Source organism: Lepidochelys kempii, chromosome 8 (genome assembly GCF_965140265.1).
Source record: "Lepidochelys kempii isolate rLepKem1 chromosome 8, rLepKem1.hap2, whole genome shotgun sequence".
In the NCBI taxonomy this organism is placed as follows: Eukaryota; Metazoa; Chordata; order Testudines; family Cheloniidae; genus Lepidochelys; species Lepidochelys kempii.
Window position 1 is genome coordinate 599,958 of NC_133263.1, and position 22,877 is coordinate 622,834.

The 22,877-nt window shown below is 48.7% G+C and overlaps 1 protein-coding gene across 1 annotated transcript; it reads left to right on the forward strand.

The window, feature by feature from the left end:
- The first annotated feature begins 4,816 nt into the window (after nt 1-4,816).
- LOC140916423 (bromodomain-containing protein 8-like) lies at nt 4,817-22,833 on the forward strand. Its single transcript, XM_073358072.1, has 6 exons — nt 4,817-5,011; nt 5,798-6,280; nt 8,464-8,621; nt 11,182-11,268; nt 11,987-12,055; nt 21,635-22,833. The coding sequence occupies exons 1-6, from the start codon at nt 4,847-4,849 to the stop codon at nt 21,867-21,869; spliced, it is 1,197 nt and encodes a 398-aa protein (XP_073214173.1). The 5' UTR covers nt 4,817-4,846; the 3' UTR covers nt 21,870-22,833.
- Nucleotides 22,834-22,877: the final 44 nt, after the last annotated feature.

Genomic DNA, 22,877 nt, shown 5'->3' on the forward strand with positions numbered 1-22,877 from the left:
AGTAAGCTGAACATGAGCTCCCGGTGTGACACCGTGGCCAAAACAGCTAATGCAATCCTGGGGTGCATAGAAAGGGGAATCTTGAGTATAAGCAGAGAGGTTATTTTACCTCTGGATTTGGCACTGGTATGACCACTGCTGGAATCCTGTGTCCCGTTCTGGTGCCCATAATTCAAGAAGGATGTTGACAAACTGGAGAGGGGTTCAGAGAATAGTGATGAATAATTTAAAGATTAGAAAACCTGCCTTATAGTGACAGACTCAAAGAGAGCTCAATCTCTTTAGCTTAACAAAGAGAAGGTTAAGGGGTGACTTGATTACAGTCTAAGATTATATGGGGAACAAATCTTTAATAATGGGCTCTTCAGTCTAGCAGAGAGAACTCTAACACAATCCAGTGGCTAGAAGTTGAAGCTAGACAAATTCAGATTGGAAATAATTGACAGTGAGGGTATATAACCCTAGGAACAATTTTCCAAGTGGCATGATGGACTCTCCATCACTGACAATTTTTAAAGCGAGACTGGATGTTTTTCGAAAAGATCTGCTATAGGACTTATTTTGGGGTAGTTCTCTGGCCTGTGCTATGCAGAAGGTCAGACTAGGTGATCACAATGGTACCTTCTGGCCTGGGAATCTATTAATCTAAATTAGCCATCCTAACTGTTCATACAGCCTCTTCTCCCACTGTAATGTGGCCCAGTGTTCCACAAAACCAAAACCTTCAGCTTCATGCCAGCCAGGCAGCTAATGGTTCATCTCCAGTATTTTCCACCTTCATTTGTTGGACCAAAAGGATTCTGGAGAATATAACTTGACTTTCCACTTAAGATCCCTGAAGTCTTAGAAAATCTGTAGTTCCCCATAATGGTTCTACTGTGTCATCAGTGAAGACTTGCCAGACAACCTAATAGCCCTGTCCATCTGGCAGTTGCATCTCATATTTTCGCTCCAGGGGGACAGCGCATCAGCTTATTATCTGTGTGCCTCTTCCTGAGATCTCTCTGCACTCTTTTTAATAAGGAGTGGCTGATTACTATTGCTTGCTTTCTAAGGAGGTTTGAAGAACCTCTCTAAGTAGCTGCTTGCTTCATATCACAAGGATGCCCATGAGGTTTGTCCCCTATAGTTTTCTCTTCTTTTCCTCAAGACAGGTTCCTCAGTTGTTGACTCGCTGGGTTATCTGAGAACTCTTTGATACCTATAGCCAGGTTGAATGCTTCCTGGTTCTCTTTCCCATCCTGGTCACAAATTGACAGTCCACTTCTTCAGTTTCTACTCTCTCCATTATTACCAATCACCTTTCATCCTGTCCATACTCCGTTCCTCTTCCTTCCCTCTAAGTTTGCCAAAGGAAGCTGAAAGTGGAAGTGGGAGATTTTGGCTCTGACCTGTCTTGGAGCTATTACCCCAACATTGGAGAATGGGATGAAGAAACTGTCGTGAAATGAAATGCTGCTCCCTGCATCTAATGATGAAAGAGTCAACTAGCAGAATGATTTAAATATGTCTCAAATGATAGAATATCAGGGTTGGAAGGGACCTCAGGAGGTCATCTAGTCCAACCCCCTGCTCAAAGCAGGACCAATCCCCAACTAAATCATCCCAGCCAGGGCTTTGTCAAGCCTGACCTTAAAAATATCTAAGGAAGGAGATTTCACCACCTCCCTAGGTAACGCATTCCAGTGTTTCACCACCCTCCTAGTGAAAAAGTTTTTCCTAATATCCAACCTAAACCTCCCCCACTGTGACTTGAGACCATTACTCCTTGTTCTGTCATCAGTTACCACTGAGAACAGTCTAGATCCATCCTCTTTGGAACCCCCTTTCAGGTAGTTGAAAGCAGCTATCAAATCCCCCCTCACTCTTCTCTTCCTCAGACTAAACAATCCCAGTTCCCTCAGCCTCTCCTCATAAGTCATGTGTTCCAGTCCCCTATCATTTTTGTTGTCCTCCGCTGGATTCTTTCCAATTTTTCCACATCCCTCTTTTAGTGTGGAGCCCAAAACTGGGCACAGTACTCCAGATGAGGCCTCACCAATGTTGAATAGAGGGTAACGATCACGTCCCTCGATCTGCTGGCAATGCGCCTACCTATACATCCCAAAATGCCATTGGCCTTCTTGGCAACAAGGGCACACTGTTGACTCATATCCAGCTTCTCGTCCACTGTAACCCCCAGGTTGATGCAGATACATTAAGTGTTGCTGCAGATACATTAAGGCACAGGGAACAGTGCACTGCAGTTTGTCTAGTTTAACCAAACCGAGGAAAAATAGAACTTATCTGCCACCAGCTGTGCCTCCTTCTGATGGGAGTTGTACATTGTGTGACCTGGATGTTAAGCAGATTGCGAGACAAGAACAGTATGAGAATGTTAGGTCCCCCAAAGAAGCAACAGCACCAGTCACTAAATGAAGATACTAAAAGTGACCAAAAATCTTTCAAAACTGGCTGAAAATATATCCAAGCAGTAAGTCTCTCACCCTCCAGGGGGCGTTTGCCTGCAAGTCTGAGGTGGCATCTCTGCTCCGAACACACATCACACTATCTTCTTGGAAAACTTACTTTTGGGGCTTACATTTCTCAGCTTTTTCTAGAGAGCTTAAATAAAACCCTTTCGGCTGTTGGAATGGGCAAGGAGACTCCACTGTAAATAAAGAATTCAGGGCTATTTGTGCTCAACCCCAAAACAGCTGATTTTTTTTAAATGATATAATTTGGCAAATATTTGTTTCCCTGTATTTGGAGGGGAAGGGAGAGACAAAAGTGAAATTGTAAATGGAAGTAAATGGGACATGTACTATGCACTGTATGTAACTGATAGATTCAGCCCTCGAATCCTACCATCCAAACTGCTGAATTTCTCCACAATACACAGTTCTTAATGAAGGAAGCAGAAGGGACATATTATGTCTAACAGGTCTTTTTCCTGGGCATGTATATGTACATAAACTTTAATATTAAATTAGTTCAGAAGCAGATTTGTGCAGTCCTATATTATTTTTAAATCCACAAGTCACACAATGCTAAAGTGAAGGTTCTTGCAGTAGCAGTAACCTAGCCACATTTCAGAAATGTAGACCTAGCTCAGCCTTCCGGTACATTTCAGAGTCCAGACTGCTCACAGGAGATAAATAAGGTTTTTGTGTTGTGCCTTTCCACTCACTTAGCACCAGTTTGAGTCATCATGTTGTCTCATTGTCATTTCAAGAATCAAATTCCATCTGTTTCCTCCAACAGTAAAATTGAAGGAGGGTCTCAATAGCAAACTCCTCCTGCTGCCATCTCCAGAAAGTAAACAAACAGCTTTCCTGGTGCCAAGGCCACATGGAATGTTGGGTGCCATGGATCTGATCTGCAGAATGCTGAGCACCGCCAGTGCCAAGTGCAGTCAGTGGGATCTGTGGCTGCTCAGCACCTCTGCAACTCAGGCCCCACCTGACTAATATGAAACTCCAACACCACTGCTCAGAGCTGCCTCGCAAGAGCTTTGCACTGGTCTATGGTCCATCCAGAAGAGCTTAGAAGCGAGTTTTTCTGATGGACTGTCAGGTCAGAATTGCATTGTAAGGATTCAGGATTTTGAGGATAGGCCAGTCCTGTTTGTTACTCTAATGTGAATCTGGAGCAACTCCATGGACTTCTTTGGCATGATACAGGATTTACACCATTTCAGTGAGCAGGGTCTGTGCTGTTGAGGAGAATCTGAAGAAATGGTTTTTCACTTTTTCAAAATAGTTTCATCTTCTTAAAGTGCCCATAGGATTCTCCCCCAGTGGAGTACAAATCATAGAATCATAGAATCATAGAATATCAGGGTTGGAAGGGACCCCAGAAGGTCATCTAGTCCAACCCCCTGCTCAAAGCAGGACCAATTCCCAGTTAAATCATCCCAGCCAGGGCTTTGTCAAGCCTGACCTTAAAAACCTCTAAGGAAGGAGATTCTACCACCTCCCTAGGTAACGCATTCCAGTGTTTCACCACCCTCTTAGTGAAAAAGTTTTTCCTAATATCCAATCTAAACCTCCCCCACTGCAACTTGAACCTCCCCCACTGCAACTTGAACCTCCCCCACTGCAACTTGAAATGGGTGGTTATGTTTCTTCTGTTCTAACTCCCTTAGGGCTGGCACACACAACCGACCCCACCTTCTCCATCTAATCACAGCTTTCACTTAAAACAAGTGTTTCTAGAGCTCTTGTTCTGAGGAGACTCCAAAGTGCTCCCTTGGGAGCTGAGGTTGTCATGGTGAGCATTCCTTGAAATCAGGGATTATTCACAGTACCTAAATAGCATTCCAGTTCCCTAGGCACCACTCCTCCGGGGAACTCTTGCTTCTGTCAGCTGCATTCTCACATTCCTGCACCCTTTCTGTACAAGACAGACAAAGGTGCAAGCTTCATTCCTGCCCAGTCCCCTCTGAGTGCAGTAGGATGAGTGCCCTCAGGGGTTGGGTGCTGAGATGCCAGAGAGGAGTGTAGTATAAAAACTTAGGTCCAATCACTCAGAAATTACAGTTTCTGTGGTGCAGCGGGAGCCTTTGATTGCAGCAGAAAATGGGCTGTGACCTCGGGTCAGGAGTAGGTTCTGCTCCGAATGTGGGTTTTCCAATGTTTGGCTTTCTGAGCATGCAAGGGAATGAGCTGGAGTCTGTGCAGTTTGGGATTAATTTGTAAACAAATGGCTTTACCTGTCCCCTTGTGTCTTTTTGCAGATGGGTCGTGCGTGGCTGTGGTTGGAGTCCAACAGAGAATCTCCCAGTGACTCTGTGAAGAGTAGTGGCTGCCTGTCTCTCAGCAGCTCCTGGGACTCCAGCCTGGAGCTGGAGGTGGGGAGCTGGAGGATGACTGAAGAGGCCACTGTGGAGGAACAAGAGGAAAGCAGTCAAGAAGAAGAGGATCGCAGGCTGGAGTCCAGGGAACCTCTGGTATGGGAGGATGGCAGAGAAGAGTTCCAGGAAGAGGCAGGGCAGTGTGAACAAGACAGTCTTCTGCAGTTCCTCTTGGAGGTAGGGCTGCTGCAGTGGGTAGCTGGATAAGAGTCTGCATGACCCATCTTCTAGAATAGTGCTACTCAAAGTGGTGGTCCGCAGACTGGTGCCAGTCCGCAAGCCATCAGCTGCCGGTCTGCATGCACATTGGAAAAAAAATTGCCGGTCCCCCACATCAGATCGCTTGAGAAGCACTGCTCTAGAACAATGCCTTGGAAACACTGATGCTCTGAGCATCTCTGCCATGTATCACTGTTAGTGTGGAAAGAAAAGGAGTACTTGTGGCACCTTAGAGACTAACCAATTTATTTGAGCATGAGCTTTCGTGATGCATCCGATGAAGTGAGCTGTAGCTCACGAAAGCTCATGCTCAAATGAATTGGTTAGTCTCTAAGGTGCCACAAGTACTCCTTTTCTTTTTGCGAATACAGACTAACACGGCTGCTACTCTGAAACCTGTTAGTGTGGAGCAACAGAGACCCCTAGAGCCCATTTAGATGAATGACTGTATTCTCAAAGGAAAGTCCAAGTCTGCCATATTTAAAGAGGGCACAGTGGCTGGCTGGTTGTCTTGCCTGTGGGTCTCCTGATCCTGATGCAGAGCCAACCATTTAAAAGGTGATGGGCTGATGCTCTTTTAATAATGCTCTTGATTTGGACACTGTGCTTTATTAAAGTCCCTGGAGGTGAAAAGGCAGCTGTAATGGAGGAGCCCTATGTGGTTCATGCTGCTGATCCCTCCCTCCTCCTAATCACTCATGCTCTCGTAGTTTGAAGTTGGTAATAAATTGCTCTGTGTTACAGGTGACCCACCTCATGGAACCCCTCTGCATTAGTGGCACAGACTCAGAACAGAATCACTGGACTTTCTGTGGCTCTGGGCAGCAAGAGGAAAGGGAAGTCCTGAGCTTCAAGGAAGAAATGGCAGGACCACTAGTCCCAAGAGAGGAGGAAAGGCAGCTGCAGCTCCTGATAGAAGAGGCTGGGGAACCGCACATCCCAGGAAGAGAGGTGCGGGAGGAGTGGGTACCACAGGTATCAGGAGAGCTGCAGGTCCTGGGCTGGGAGGCTGGAGAAGCTGAGGAAGAACAGATTCTAGGAGAGGAGACAGGAGAGCCCCAAGTTCCAGGAGGGGAGGAAGGGGATTCAGGAGAGCAGAGAGAGCTGCAGTTTCCAGTGGAGAATGGAAGAGAAATGGAGGAGGAAGAGAAGAACAGGAAGCTGCTTCTGGATGAGACTTCCTCGGACATGAGTGCGTTGGAGGAGGTGCTCCCAGGCAGCGTGGAGGTAAATGCATGAAAACACCTAGTCTTGTTATCAAGGCAGTGGACTCGGAGTCTAGAGACCTGGGTTCCTTTCAGACTGCCTGTGTGATCTCGAGAAGTCCTTGTGGCACCTTAGAGACGAACAAATTTATTTGGGCATAAGCGTTGGTGGGCTAGAACCCACTTCATCAGATGCATGGAGTGAAAATACAGGAGCAGGTATAAATACATGAAAGGATGAGGGTTGCTTTACCAAGTGTGAGGTCAGTCTAACAGAATAAATCAATTAATAAATCTCAGGCAAGTCACAATCTCTCTGGGTCTCAGTTCACCATCTGTAAAATGGGGATAATGATCCTTACTTTGTCTTCTGTATTAGACTCTTTGTCTCCTGTGTGTCCATGCAGGGCTCAGACTAGGCCATCTCAGTTTCACACCTCTAGGTGTTACTGTAATAAAAGCAATGATAATGCTGGGTAGGACAGTACCCTTGCTATCTGTGGCCAAGCCCTTTGCGTTGCCATGTCACAGAGTCCGATACAAGAGATGAAAAGTGCCTTTGAGGGTCCACCTGCTTCTCCTGTACAGCCAGGCCAAGGGTGTCCTGGAGATGTATCTATAGGGCTCGCTCCAATTTCCAAAGTCCCATATGATGGAGTAGTCCTCCATCTCGCTGGGGAGCCTGTTCCACAGCCTCAAATCTCACCCTCTGGCACTTTCCAAGGTGCCCTGTTCTGAGTCAATCCACTACTCCTAGTTACGCCCCCTCTAGCACCCTAAGTAACTCTTCTCTCTGATCTAGATGGTCAGTGGACTAGATGGATCTTGGGTTTGATCCAATATGGCAATTCCTGTGTTCCTAGGTGAGCTTGTAGTTGGCCTTTGGTTAGCTTCTCTGTGAGCTTGCTCAGGAACCGAAGGTTTCGTATGGATACGGATCCTGGTAGTTGGCTCGAACTGATGTAGCCAGGATGAGATTCTTCTGTGTTGGTTGGACTATTGCATGTTTGAAAGAGGAAGGGAAGATTCCTTCCCTGAATTTGGGATTGGCTCTTTTGGTCAGGAGTGGCCCATGACTCTCTTACAACAGCCAGGAAAGTTTTGGCTCATATTCACACATTTCGAGTCGAGATTCTTTTATGGTGTCCAGAACTTCCTAAGGTGTGACCGTGCTGACTCTGGGAGTGCAAGCAGTTCTGTAGAGGAGAGGGCCCATCCGTTTTGAGAAGCCTTCCTGACTGTGCACGATCAGTTCAGCAAAGTTCAGGGTTCCATTGTGGGCTGCAGGCCAGTGACCTCACTGTTCTCTGACCAGTCAGGATCACATCTCAGTTTCCTGGTGGGCTCTTTTAGTAGCTTCTTGATCACTAGTTATGCTACAACCTCCTTGGCCTGCTGTCCCTCCTTGCCAAGGTACCAGTACCTGTTTCCTGATTGATCACGTGCCTTAGTTATCACATCCTCCCGTCTACCTTTTCCTCAGCTAGTCCATCATCATCTCCCCCTGCCATGTGTCTGCTGCCTCCCTTTCAGTACCCGTGTGGCCTCTCTTGGTGTCTGAACCTGCTATCTAAGCCCCCAATCTTTCCCTCCAGAGCTGGAACCAGCTCAAACCTGTGTCAATAGACCACACAAACTCCCTATGGCACAGTTTTCCCTTCACAGCCATTTCCTTTTTGCTACTGGTCAGGCCCCTTCCCTTGCTAAACTCTGTTAGCCACTGGTCATTCTGCTTCTTTTCTGTCCCTGGACCTCCCCGTATGCCACGCCTAGTTTCTGGACTGACCGGCGGAAGGTAACATCCATCTGGGCTGTTCTTTGGGGACTGCCTTATTGATGGACAGAGTGTGGCCACTCTGGTAGCACGAGAAAGGTGTGGTGAGGGGATATTGGCCACCAGTCTCCACTGGACTGAAAGGCTGAAAATGAATGTCAGATGCTCAGAGGGACACTCACAGCTCCTACAGGCTGAAGGTGAGTGTCAGATGCACAGAGGGGACTCACAGCTCCTTTCTGCCCACCTAAGAGAACAGCTTCCAGGAGACCATAAAGACCTTGTCTTGAAGCTTGGCTGTAATACGGGCACATGCAGCAAGTCTGTCCCCTGGCTGGGGGATTCCAGTTGATCTGCTGCTTTGCCAGGCATCCCTGTCACTGAGGTACCCAGCCCTGCAGGCATTATTCCTCCTTTCTGTTTGTTTCCAGGGTGATGTTCTGGAGCAGCCTGCAGAACGTGCTCAGGGCGAGAGCCACTTGTTGGAGGAGGACAACGATCTCTCCGCACATGATAACAGTGATAGCTACAGTCCTTCTAGAGCATCCCTGGTGGACTCCAGTCTCATGAGCGCAGCCTCCTCACAGCTGTGAGTAGCACAGCCCTGGGTCTGGTAGGTGCTGCTGATGCTGTGGCCCCTTCGCTCCACCTGCATGCCGTAGCGTGGACCTGTCTCCATGGGCCCAAGACAGAGAGCATGTACATGGAGGGGGTCATCTCACGGAAGGTGAGCGAACACCAGGGAACAGGGGGAAGGAGAGGGCCCTGGATGCCTGGGTGATAATAGAGCATCCAACCTTTGGATGCTAGTCCTAATGCAGGTAAAGTGAAATGTGGGGTGGGAACCAAATGTACAGGAAACCCCAGTGTTTCTTTCGGGGTTACCTGGCATGCTCTGCCAGGCACAAGAGTCCAGGCCCGCTCCCAGGTGGAGATGTGCTGAGGTAGCCGAGCCAACCCTGCCCTGGGGAGGGTGTGTGACAGACAGGCTCTGTTACACACTGGAGAAGCTGGTTTGGCTTTCCAAAGAAAAGGATGCAGCAGAACATAAAATAAAATCTATTCTTCCAGGACAGGAACGAGAACAAAAGTCACCAGAATAAAGGCCTTTGCCCCAGTGTGGTTTGCGGCTTCTTGCCCAGTTCTGGACCCAGCTTCCTGGCCTCTCCTCAGAGCTGCCCTGATTCAGCTCATCTCACCTTCTATGATTGCTACCTATAACCCTGCGTCTTCTTGTGCCTCAAGTCCTGGCTGATTACCAGTTTGCTACACTGTGATTTAGTAGTGGTCTAACTGTAGTAACACTGCACACCAGACACCCACCAGTCAGAGCTATCACTGCCTCCTCCTATGGAGATATTCACACCAATTATAGCGTCTTGTTCTGTGGAGAGAAAGACAAAAGACTGGACTCCTTGTCCGGCTTCATTCATTTCACAGCCATTCCCACACTTGTAGCACAAGGAGCCAGACATCCTTAAAGTGACAGGCCACCATCGCATAGACTCCCACGTGAGTTCTGTGCACTTGTGTGGCAGGAGGCTAGGTATGATGTAGAGCCATGGGATGGAACATGGGAACTGGAGGGCTGCAGCAGGGACAAGGCCCTGATCCACAAAGGGACTTAGACATTGCAACAACTAATGTCAGGTGTCTAGAATATCCTTGGCATCCACAAAGCCTGGGTTAGGTGCCAAGGGTCCCTGTACAATGAGGATCCACAGAACATGAGCACACTATGCAGGCACCACCTAAACTGGCCAATGGGATAGGCTGAGGAGAGGGAAGTATCCTAAGCCCCACCCCCTCACAGCATTCAGTTCCTAAATCCAGGGTGCCTGGAGGTACTTGTCTCTGCTTGCGATCCACAGCCAGGAGCCCTCTCCTGGAGTCAGGTGGCTGAGGCCTTCCTTACAGGGTCATAGATTCCAAGGCCAGAAGGCCCCACTGTGATCATCTAGTCTGACCTGCTACTTAGCGCCGTGACACATTAACGAGATAACTTCCCAAAATATTTCCTAGAGCAGAGCTAATCTCAGAGTACTCCCTGGGATGTGAGAAACCCCTGTTCAGTCCCCTCTCTGAAGCATGAAGAGGGATTCCCTAATCAGATAGGAGCCCTAACCCCTGGACTATAGAGTTATACTCACTTGTGCTCTGACCTCATTCATATTTAATTCATTAATACAAAGTGGAATGGCCTCAACAAGAGAGACTGAAAGACCCCTACCTTGGACTCTCCAACAGGCCAATGATGAGGGGCCTTACCTGAAAGCAAAGCCCTTTGCTTCACCAAGTAGAAAGGGGCACTGAACCTGGGTCTTCCACCTCCGAGGTGCATACCTTAGCCACTAAGCTAAAGGCCATAAGAGAGGTTATTGCCCTCTCCCCCCTGGCCATGCTGTGCAGGGCAGCCATGCTCAGCAAGTCTGGGCCAGTGTGGGCCCTACAGGCAAGCTAAACAGAGGAGTGCCTGTTTCCATCCATTTGGGGATCTCATTAAGGCTTATACCTGAGGTGGGCCTCCAGACACCTGCCTGAGGCAGCAGAGCTCATCCCCAGAGGCAGAAACTTCGGTGCTGAGGGAACTTTTACAGCCTGGTGAGTTTAGGCACCTACAGGGTTAGGTGGCAGCTGAGCAGGAGTTGTGTGGATCACAGCAGCACTGAAAGTCCCTTTGTGGATCTGAGCAAAAGAGACTCTCCACCACCAGACTGAGAGAGCTCAGTGATCCCGCGGGAGCTCAGTGACTTCTCCCCAGGTTTTGCTGCCTTTAGTAAACTCTGCACATGGTATCACATGGTGCCTTGGTGGCTCAACCATTGCTAAAGACCTGTTCTAGCCTGTGAGTTGTGGGTCCAATGGCAACTGTTGCGACGGAGCTGAACCCTAAAGAGAGTCTCTGGAGGGACCCAAACAAAGGAAGTGCCTTGGGAAATACTTCCCCATAGATCCCTGATGGGGGAGCCACTCCATACATCCCTGATGGGGAGACTTGCCCTGTAGCTACCTGGAAGGTGTTTTGTTTAGACTACAAGCTAAAGAGCAGTGACCTTCCCTCCTCCCGAGTGTCCTGGAGGCCAGCAGTGGCAGTACATCCCCCTGCTCCTTATCTAACATGATGAGTTGATAACCTCTCCTCTGTGCAGGGTGCCGCTCAGCTGCGCTAACTCACTGCGACATTTGCTTTTCAAAAAGACGCTGCTGTCCATCTGGAAGATGATAGCCAGCCACAGGTGTGTATCTCTGGGGGACAGCTCGTACCGGAAATTATCTGGGGGAAGTTCTCTGGCCTGTGTTATACAGGGGGTCAGACTAGAAGGTCACAATGGTCCCTTCTGGCCTTGGACTTTTTGAATCAGTGAACTGAGGGGAATCATCAGAGCTGAGGTGTGGGCAGCAGGACTGAAGTGTCAGGGGACTGTGGGCTGAGGGCAGTGGCAGAGCTGGGGGGAGTGGGAGACAAGTCCAGGGCTAGAATAGCAGAGGGGCTGCAGATTGGGACTGAGGAGCAGCAGCAGAGCTGGGAATGAAACTTCCTGGCCCCTGTCCACACTGTCCCTAACTCTAACCCATGAGGGCAAGAGTAAAATGGATAATTTCTCGCTGGGTTCACCCACATCCGTCTCTGTAGCAGGAATGCCTCCTGCTGCAGGGATGGGACTAACGCGAGGCACTGGCCCTGTATATTCCATCTGATTAACTTGGAAGCCACTGGTTCGAGCAGGAAACGGAGTTCAGATTCCTGCCTTAGCGACCACCAACAGTGAACTCCGAGGTTTCTTGCCATCCTTCCTGTGTTTCCCCTAGGGATTGCTAGTCACTGGCCCCACATCAACCTTCATGGGCACCAGGGAAGAGGAACAGTGGACCTGCTGCCCCCTCTTCGAGAGTCACGTGAACAGTGGGGGACAAACCTGATTCTCTCCTGCCTCTTTGGGCTTGTCCCTCTAGGTACTGTGGCCCATTCCTGAAGCCGGTGTCAGACAAGCAGGCTCCTGGGTACAAGGATGTGGTGAGAAGGTAGGAAGACTGCTCTAGAGCATTTTCATCTGCTTCCTCTACCTTCCCAGAGCCCCAGCATGTAGAGAGGAAAAAGCTATGGGGCAACTTTGTGTCATCTGCCCATGTTTGTCACCATGGTATCTGCTCCCATCAGGGAACAGGGTGGGAAGGTTCCCTACAGTGTCTTCTCCAAGGCTTAGTCCAAAGCAGTAGGGCTCCCATCCTGCCCCAGCTCTCCTGAGGAGACTCTCCTGTCCCTGAATAGACCTCACTCTTTAGAAACTTTTTCTTATATACAGCCTCCATTTTGCTTTTCAGCATCCATGTTCCTTTTTGAAATGTCACACCTTTGGCGCACCTAAAATACTCCCACTTCCTCCCGTGGGTTTAGACCCTTCAAATACTTTGAAGTTGTTCTTAGCCCCATCCCCTGCTGCGACGCCTCCAGAAACCAGCCAGGCACGGTGGTAGGTGGGGAGAGCTGATTTAATTTATTTTCATAGAAACCCCTTCCAGGTGATTTGGGACCATTGATTTGTGAAGTGACCCTGCAACAGCACCATGTATTATGCCCACCCTCCCCCTTGTTTGTCATTAATGCCAGTTTGTTTGTGAGCTGCTATGGGCAGGACGATGTGTTTGTACAGCACACAGTGCACCAGGACCCTGTCCTGATGGGGCCTTTACATGCTACAACCAGAATGAGCCAAGCTATGCAAAATTAACGTAGTCCTGCCTCACAAAGCGGGCTCTTCCAGCCCCTGAGCATGGCTGTATTATCACCCAGAGGGGGCTTTCCAAACAAACGGGGCAGGGGCATTCTCAGCTTAGAGTCTGAGCAGTGAACAGCTAGGGTGGGGCAAGACACAGAAAAGGAGCTGTGTGAGAACAGCTTCAGCTACAGCTTTATGGGCTCTTGGATGGCGCAAAGCCTGACTCCCAGGCCCCTAGTGGCATTCGCAGCCCTGAGTTAGATGCCCATGTTAGCCATGCATTGGCTGGGGAGAGCTAGGCACCTCAGAAAGGGAGTCATGGAGCCAGCAAGCTGAGAAGGGTACTGCTGGGGTGAAATTCAGAGGACGGGGATGAGGCTTAGGGCATAGTCTTTACTCAGGCTGCTGAGTTGTGAGCCCTCTCCTGGAGCTAGGTGTTTGAGCCAGATCAGATCTTTCTCATGGTGGGGGAAGATAAAGGGAAACGCACACACCCCTTGTAGCCAAGGGGATAGGAATGATAGCTCTCACCTGCGCTATAGGGTCCAGGATTCAAGTCACAGCTCCAAATCAGGCAAGCATGGGGATTCAAGCCTGGATCTCCCACATCCCAGGGGAGCACCCTAACTGCTAGGCTACTCACTGTTTGGGGCTGTGTCTCCCACTCTCTCCCGCTGGCAATGTTCTAATTTGTAAGGCTAATTTCTTGGCACATGGACTTGAACCTACCTTTCCCACATTCCAGGTGAGGGCCCTAACCTCTGAGCTATTGGGATACCTGTATCAGCCAATCTGCCCAAAAAACTCTTACCCCAGCAGTCTTTTATGTAGGGTAGGCATATTCAAAGTACACCTACCACATTGAGGTAGGCAGGGGAGTGCCTTGCTGGAGCATGCTTTTGGGGCTTAGGTGTGAGCTAGAGGGCCAACGAGCTTGGTAGTGTCAGGACATACATCCCCATCAGCAGAAACTCAGGTGCCTACCGGGTTAGCAGCAGCAGAGCAGTGGTTCTTTGAGTAGTGTCCTAATGGGTGTTCCACTTCAGGTGCGCATGCGCCTCTCGAGCCCTTGACTGGAGATTTCCATTTGGCCTGCACATGTGCCTCATGCTGCACACCAAGGGTGTATAGGGCTGTGCAGGTGAGCTGCTGTCTCTGTCACCTCGGCCTGGCACAGAGCTCTGGCATGTCCACCTTCTGCCTGCCTCAGCGTGTTCTGCAGTTGTTCTGTGAGCAGTAGTTGTTAATGCATCATTCATTAGCTAGTTGTGAGAGGACTGATGTTTTTCTTCTCCCTTTTTTCCCTGCTTTTTTTTTTTTCCCGGGGAGCCTATTTGGCTTGACTGTGCATGCCAGGCTCACCAGGTTTCAGATGCCGCCTCGCCTGTCAGGAGGCTGTTCTGGTCAGCAACGACCACCCTAGATGTATTTATTGCTTGGGAGAGGCAGGACTCTCTCAAAAGTGTAACTTTTGCCTGGCTCTCATAGCTAGAGCACATAAGAATGGGGAGACCAAATTGAGGCTTCTGATGATGATGCATGCCCTGCAGCCCACTTCTGAGTCAGGAGACAACCACACACACACCACACACCCCTCTGACCTTGGCCCAGATGTCCCCTAAGAGGGAGAAGACTTCAGAAGACTCAGCGAAAGCACCAAAGAAGCAGAGCTTGGTCTTCCACTACAAGGAGCTGGCTCCCAAAAGACCCCAATCTCCCATTAAGTCTACAGTGTCGGAGGCCTTGACCTCTTGGTTCAGTATTGTGGAGGCAAAAGACTCTTTCTCCTGTACCGGTGGGTCCAGGAGACGCGGCGCACTTTGGAGAAGCATGGGTCCAGCAGGCCCCTGGTACTGTCTCTGAAGGATGGGAGGCCCACGACATATACTTCTCTAGAATGGCACCATCTACATCAGACATAACATCAGTGCCCTCTCACTCGGCACCTTTGGTATCAGGAAAATTGAAATGCCAGACACCTTCAGTCCCGGTGCCGATGCATTCCAGATCAATGGTACCATCCACCTAAATGCCGTGGCACTGACCCACTCAATATTGCAGGAATTCCACTACTCTAGGGACTGGTCCATTTTCAACAAACCAGTGCCCCCACTGCTTAGCGGTACCAGACAGCTCTTGGTACCGAGACCCAGTCTCTGAATTACCATTGTTTCCTGATACTACAAGTGTCTCTGCCTTTTTCTGCTGCCTTCCCCGACCCACACCATTGGAAGACATGGAGGAGGATGAAGGAGACAGTCAGTCAGTTTTGTCTTTAGCAGTGCAGGGTTCCCCTCCTCATCCATACAGGAATCCATACTTCAGTAAGGATCCGCATCCACAACAGGGATGGTGGGATCAGCCCTGGGTGCCACCCCCTCTCCCTTATGCCCCCTCAGTGGCCTGGGATCCTTGGGTGGCATATCGTCAGCAATTTTCTAGACCTCAGGCTCGAATGCACCGAGAGACTAGGGTTACACAGTCTCTTCTACCAAACTCCCAACACGAGGAGACCTTTGAAGAGCAGGAGACTAGAGTGGATAAGGAGGCTGCCCTCAAACCCCTATGTCATCCTCATCTGTGGATGAGATACTCATGCCTCCACCACCATCAATGGCTGACCATTTTTGCTTTTCCAGGACCTTGTGAAGAGGGTCGCTGACGCCCTTCAGATACCTCTTGAGTCGATTAAACAAGCTCCTGGACATTCTGCAGTCAGCAACATCCACCTGGGTTGCACTACCCATTAATGAACCGCTCCTAGATCCAGTGAAGACTGGGCGGCAAACTACTGCTGTCATCCTGCCAATTTGCAAATAGGCAGTTAAGAAACATTGTGTTTCTCCCAGGGACTCAGAATTTTTGTTCTCACACTCTCTGCCTAATTCCCTGATAACAGATGCTGTAAATGAGAGTGGTAAACAGCATTGCTCTAGGTCAGGGGTCGGCAACCTTTGAGAAGTGGTGTGCCAAGTCTTCATTTGTTCACTGTAATTTAAGGTTTCACATGCCAGGGCCGATGGCTGGAACCCCAGACTAGCAGCGGGCTGAGCGGGGCCGGCAGCCGGGACCCTGGCTGGCAGGGGCCAGCGGATGGAACCCCAGACCGGCAGTGGACTCAGCCGCTCAGCCTGCTGCCAGTCTGGGGTTCCAGCCGTCGGCCCCACTCAGCCCGCTGCCGGCCTGGGATTCCGTTCAGCCAGTCAAGCAGGGGGCTGAATGGGGCCGGCAGCCAGGACCCCGGCTGGCAGCAGAGTGCCACTAAAAATCAGCTCGTGTGCCGCCTTTGGCACGCATGCCGCAGGTTGCCGACCCCTGCTCTAGGTCTACCCTTTATGATAAAGACCAGAAGAGGTTAGATCTTTCTGGCCTAAAGACTTACTCATCCATGACCCTCCAGATTCGTATCGCAAACTATCAGATGATCATGGCCAAGTACGACATCATGAATTACAACTAATTTGCAGCCTTTATTGAACATCTTCCACAGGAACATAGAGAACTCGTTCAGGCCATCATCAGGAAATGTCAGTGATTAGCCAGAACCTCTCCAAGTGTCCTTAGATGCTTGGGACACGACCGCCAGATCCATCTCCACAGCAGTTGTTATGCACAGGGTTTCATGGCTGCATCTATCAGGGTTTTCGAGAGCGGTTCAGAATACTGGTGAGGACTTTCCATTTGATGGTCAGAAGCTCTTCTCGAAAACTACAGGGCCACACTGGGGTCTCTGGACATATATACCCCTATGAACAAGAGATTTAGCAGGTCTCAGAATGCCCAGAGATTGTGCCCTGCCCAGTTCTCTGGATTTCACAGAACTGCTGAACCCACTAGAAAGATTCCAGAGGAGGAGAGTTCCTCACTCTCCTTCATCGAGTACCCAGTCATCATCAAAACAATCATTTTGACAGGTCAATAGAGGGTTCAATTCTGCCCTCACCTCTAGTTTGCAAGCTACAACCTTTTGGCCTCCGCCCCACTTTTGGAGACCATCTTTCCCATTTGTAACAGACTTGGCAGCATATTACAAGAGACAAGGGGTCATGGAAGTTATAACATCAGATTACACCATCCACTTTACATCCCTTCTTCCCTCCCATCCCCCTTCCTTATCCCTCTTCAGGGACCCCTCTTACGAGACCACATTGAGTCAAGAAGTGCACTGTCTCCTTTGTTTAGGAGTGATAGAGCAGCTCCCATCTCCTCGCAGGGGGCAAGTTTTTCACTCAAAGTATTTTCTCATACAGAGGGTGGAGACTGATCTTAGATCTAAGTTGACTGAACAAATGTGTGACATCTCAGAAGTTCAGGATGGTGACTTTGGCAACTATAAGTCCTTCTCTGGAGATAGGTGTTTTGCAGGTCAAGGGCCAAAAAGCAATCTCCTATTTCCATACAGTGATTCACGCTGCTCACAGGAAATACCTACATTTTACCATGGGTGAGGAGTATTTTCAATACCATGTACTTCCCTTCGGCCCCAAGGGTGTTCTCAAAGGTTCTAGTAATAGTAACTGCTTACCTTCAGTGACAGGCAATTTTAGACTTCCTGTGTCTCGATAACGGGCTACTCAAGGGCCGATCTTACACAGCAGTGTGGACCTCCACCCAGACAGCTCTTGCTCTTTTCCAGGACTTGGGTCTCCAGCTAAATGTAAAAAAAAATTTATGTTAGTTCCAGTACAGAAAATACAATTCATAAGGGCATACTTGGATTCATTAGCAGCCAGAACCTTCCTTCCTGTGAATGGATTCATAACCTAGGCAAATCTGTGATAATTCAAGGAAGACTCCAAACTACTATAAGGAACTATTTACAACTTCGAAATCATATGGCAGCTTGCATCTTTTAACTAAACATGGAAGATTACACCACCACTGCTTTCAGGGCTGGTTCAGAAGGTTCTATTCCTCAACCAGAGATAGCTTTGGACAAACAGGTCACAGTTCCCCTCCAGGTAAAGGACTCCCTACACTGGTGGAAAAAATCAACTCAGTGCCTGAGTGGCCATCCCTTTCATCCTCTCCACTCCATTGATAACTGTGACGATGGACACGTCACTGTGAGGGTGGGAAGCAGACATCAGTACCCTTACAACTCAGGGCAGATGGTGATCTAAGTAAACAGGTCTTCATATCAACCTGTTGGAACTCAGGGCAGTCAGGAATGCCTGCTTTCAGTTCTGATGCTTCATTGGGGCAAATCAATCAGGATCATGACAGAAAGTGTGGGTTGCATATTCTGTATCAACAAATGGGGAGGTGCAAGATCCCTTTCCCTGTGTGTCAAAGCTATAAAGTTGTGGAACTGGTGTATAGCCCATCAGATTCTTCTTCAAGAAGTGTCCCTGTGGGTGCTGCACTGTAGATGTGTCTGCATCCCTGCTCTGCTGTCTGGGAGAGAACCACATAAGTGTGGCTTATGTCAACAACTGAAGCTGAGGTGCAGAAAGGCTAGAGAACTGAGACTTAAGCTTCTCCTAATGGAGGTGCCCCTTCAACCACAAAGACTGGTTCCTTCATGATTCCAGCACATAGAATCACACTGCTCTGAAGAGGTACAGGAAGTGTTATTACACAGCAGGAAAATGACTACCCAGCAACCTTACCTACAAAAGTGGACCAGATTTCGAATTTGGTGCCAGCCCATAGGAGTCACTCTGGATACGGCCACTCTACCTGTAATCTTAGATTACTTGCTGAATCTCAAGATATTGGGACTCATTAGCTCGCTATAAGTACACTTAACAGCAGTAGCAACCTTCCACCAGCAAATAGAAGGGACTCAATTTTCTCCCGCCTGACAACAAAGAGGTTTCTCAAAGGCCTAGCGAACCTCTTTCCCCAACCCAGGCTTCCTACCCCACAATGGGATCTCAGTCTACTTTTAAAAGGACTATACCGCCCTTTGAACCCAAGGACACTTGTTCTCTGACTCACCTTTTCATGAAGACGGTGTTCCTGATCGCCATCACCTCAGCAAGAAGGATTGGGGAGATAGTGGCTCTGATGGCGCATCCACCCTTCACAGTGTTCTTCCATGGCAAAGTCACCCTCAGACCACATCTGAAGTTCACCCCCAAAACGACTTGAGCATTTCACATAGACCAGCTCATTCACCTTCTGACCTTTTATCCCAAATCTCATCAGGATAATAGGGAAGCCATCCTCCATACACTTAACATAAAGAGACCCTTGGACTTCTATTTGGACAGGACAAAAACTTTATAAAATCTCCGAGACTCTTCCTCTCTATCATGGACAGGTCTAAAGGCACAGCAATTTCAGCTCAAAGACTCTCCAAATGGGTCTCAAACTGGATCAAACTCTTATCAGATTCGTAATTTAGCACCTCCATCCACAGTCCACACACACGCTACAACATCGGTTTCCTCGTCTGTCGCCTTCTCCAAGGGTATCCCTATATCCAAAATATGCAGAGCAGCTACCTGGGCATCTGCACATTCCTTTGCAGAACACTATGCCATCCTGAGGGACTCTGCTGCAGTCAGATGCCAGATTTGGTGCCATGATGCTATTAGCTATAGTAGACTCAACTCTGAAGCCCCAGCCTCCAGTGCGGGATACTGCTCAGGAATCACCTCAGTGGAGCATCCACAGGGACACTACTTGACGAAGAAGAGGAAGTTACTCACATAGGGACACACATTTCAAAGAACCATCGCTGCTGCACAAGGTGAGTAACTTCTTCATATCTCAGTCATTTACCTTCCTGGAATCCAGAATGTCACAGACAATATGATCAGCAGGCATTTCTCCCAGGACTACAAATGGGAGCTGGACTCTCAAATTCTTCACAGGATATTCAAATCTGGGTCCCTTTATGGTTGCACCCTAAATTCTTACCTAAAGTATTGGTGGATTTTCATCTTAACCAAGGTATTCGTCTACCAGTGTTTTCCCCAAACGATATAAATCTCAGCATGAAACATCTATTCATACTTTAGATGTTAGATGGGCACTGGCCTTTTATCTAGATAGGACCAAGCTATTTTGGAAATCACCTAGACTGACTCCAGCACAGAAAGACCAAGTGGTTCACAATCTTTACGCAGAGATTTTGAGATGGCGCTTTGGGTGTGTGGTCGCTTGCTACAATGCAGATGGTGGTCTGCCTCCTACCCCAAAGGATAAAAGCACCCTCTGGCCAATCACAGGCAACTTCCACCACTTGGCTCAAAAACACTCTGAGATATGCCCAGCTGCTACTGGGCTTCAGTGTATACTTGGTCTAAACACTTGGTCCACAGCATCAGAGCTGATGTGGCACTTGGTCCTCCTGTACTGCTTCAGCCTTGGACTCCGTTCTGAAGCGCCATCTTCCCTGTGGGGTGCTGCTCAGGAAGCACCTGAAGTGGGGCACCCGTGGGGACACTACTCAGAGAAGGGGAGTATGCCTGTGCAGTAATGGTAGTTCTGTGAGATGTGTCCCCCTGTGGGTGCCCCACTACCCACCCTCCTTCCCCTCTTTCTTGGGCAGTCAGATAGAGAAGGAACTGGGGCAGTTTGCCCGTGCAGCCGTATAGTCCCTCAGTGTACAGCACAAGGTTGTACAGAGTGCATGTGTGGGCCGACCATACACTGCTAATGGAAAAGCTCTGGTCAAGGGTTTGCAAGACTCCTGCATAGCTGAAGAGGCACACACATAGGGGGACATATCTCAAAGAACAACAATCACTGCACAGAGTGAGTGACCTTTTTTGCTGTGACATTCAGTGGTGCCTAGGTGTTGGACTTAGGCACCCAAAGTCCCTTTGTGAATCTAGCCTTTTGTCCAAGACTTGTTTTACTCTCTCTCACCCCCTCACTGCGTCAGCATATGGTTGCGCTTCTCTGTGCTCCCTCCAGTTTGTCTGGAGTTCTAGTAATGTGTGCCGAGCTCTTGACAGCACTACTCCAAGGGCAGGCTCCAGGGCTGCATGGGGAGGGCCAGGTACAGGCTGCCCTGGAATTGCACTGATGTTGTTGTATCATCATATTGTGTTGTAAACTTGTCTCATTTGCAGTTCTCCTCTCCTTAGTCTCCCAATCACTCCCGTTTTGCAAGGTTCCCCTTGCAAAGTGAAAAAGGAAAAGGAGGACTTGTGGCATCTTAGAGACTAACCAATTTATCTGAGCATAAGCTTTCATGAGCTGTAGCTCACGAAAGCTTATGCTCAAATAAATTGGTTAGTCTCTGAGGTGCCACAAGTACTCCTTTTCTTTTTGCGAATACAGACTAACACAGCTGTTACTCTGAAACCTTGCAAAGTGAGGAGCTGAGTTTCAGATCCTTTTTCCCCCAGATGGATTAAGTACATTTTTTAAAGACGATGCTCATTCTATTTCTGGCCCGTGTTTCTAATCATGGTCATCCTCTTCCACCTCCTGCTTCACCCATCAATTCTGTAATGATTTCAAAAGAAAGTAAATAAGATTTAGTCCTTATAACACACCCCCTCACCACCACTGCTTTTTCCCTTGGGACCATTAGATTCTCGTTCTTTATAGATATTTTTCTTAACATGTGCCATTTTCAATCACAAGAGAATTGGGGTTGATTTGACAGGTGCTAATTACCAGGATCACGCCTCTTTCCTTTTCTGCTCAGTGTCACATTTGGCTTTTCAGAAATAATTGCTAGTGGCTTGGCAAGTTAATTAGCTGTGTGATATAGATCACCCAAATCCGCAGTTTCTTTCCAGCTTTCTTAAGCTCTTGCCATTTTCCTCTTGAGAACTGGGCCTAAGCATTCCAGTGTTTGGGGCTGCAGGGAAACAAAAATGAGACCTCCATCTCAGGGAGAGGGTGCCCACCCCCATCCAGGCAAGGTTAGGGGAGTCCTTAGGTATGTACAGTTGAGTTTCATGCCTCCTTCCAGACCCATGGATTTAACCAACATAAAGAGGCGCCTGTCCAAGGGCCAGATCTGGACCACAGCCCAATTCCAGCGGGACCTCATGCTGATGTTCCAGAATGCAGTGATGTATAACAGCTCTGACCATCACGTGCACCGCATGGCTGTGGAGATGCAGCGAGATGTCCTGGAGCAGCTTCAGCTGCTGGGTGAGGCCCTCCTGTGCTCAGAGGAGAGGCTGGGCTTTGGGAGGATGTAGGAAGACGGTCAGATGAGGGGCCAGTTTTGGGGGGTAGTACCCTCCCCCAGCACTCTTCCAGACCCTGTTCCCCTGCCCTGCACTAGCAACCATTTCTCACAGCCCAGGAAGATGGATTAAAAAAACTAAATGCAATTTCTAGATTCCTGGGGCCTCCTCTGCCCTGGAAAGGACATCCCCTTCCTTGGCTTGGGGTGGGGCCGAGCACACACTCCCTGAGCTGGATGCCTCCTTCCCTGGCTGGGGTGGTGGTGATGTTCCCAAGGGTTGGGGACCTTTCCCAGGCCAGTAAAGAAAGATGGTGTCCCCAAAGAAATGAGCTGTATAGCCCTTGGTCCCTTTAAGAGTTCCTGTGATGGGCATCTGTACCTCTGTCCCTGATTCATTGTTTAGCACAGTGGAGAATGAGGAAGGGTGTATTGGAAGACTCTGTCAGTCTGCATAGTTGAAAGGACAATACCAAAATTGGCAGAGGCAGAGCTATGCAGACTGTTCGTGAAATGCAGGCTCTGAGTAAGGTCATTTAAGCCTTTGAAAGGTGGCTGTTATGGCTCTTTGTTTCTACAATGTAATCCCTGTAATGAGGACATGAGGGGAAAAAACTACAAGGCCTTTAAAAATCTCTTTAACCTGAGGTCACACACACTGAAGTGCCTTAATCATAATCACATGGCTACTGCATGATGTCACCACAGGGCAGAGTTAAGGTTGTTTAATGGTGCTTTTCCATCCCTTAACACATTTGGATTTAAGTGTAATCTAAACTTGAATTTCCTGGGTTTGTAATGTTTGGTTTGGGGATCATTACAACAGCTCTGTAAATGTTTTTACCCTTCCAGCACCGATATGTGTGCTTGCTTTTAACTGCATTTTTGGCTTGGAATCTAAGTCCGCTTGTAAACAGGGTAAAGCCTCTGCTTTTATTTCCATTTTCTCTGCTTTTAATAAATCTTGTGTGTGTGAAGTTGTGGTAGTCTCACACAGTTGTCCCCAGAAAGAACTCCTTAA

Coding starts and splice junctions, on each gene's coding strand:
- LOC140916423 (XM_073358072.1), top strand. CDS start 4,847: ATGACTGAAGAGGCCACTGTGGAGGAACAAGAGGAAAGCAGTCAAGAA. Junction 6,281..8,463: donor TGCTCCCAGGCAGCGTGGAG/GTAAATGCATGA, acceptor GTTTGTTTCCAG/GGTGATGTTCTGGAGCAGCC. Junction 12,056..21,634: donor TACAAGGATGTGGTGAGAAG/GTAGGAAGACTG, acceptor GCCTCCTTCCAG/ACCCATGGATTTAACCAACA.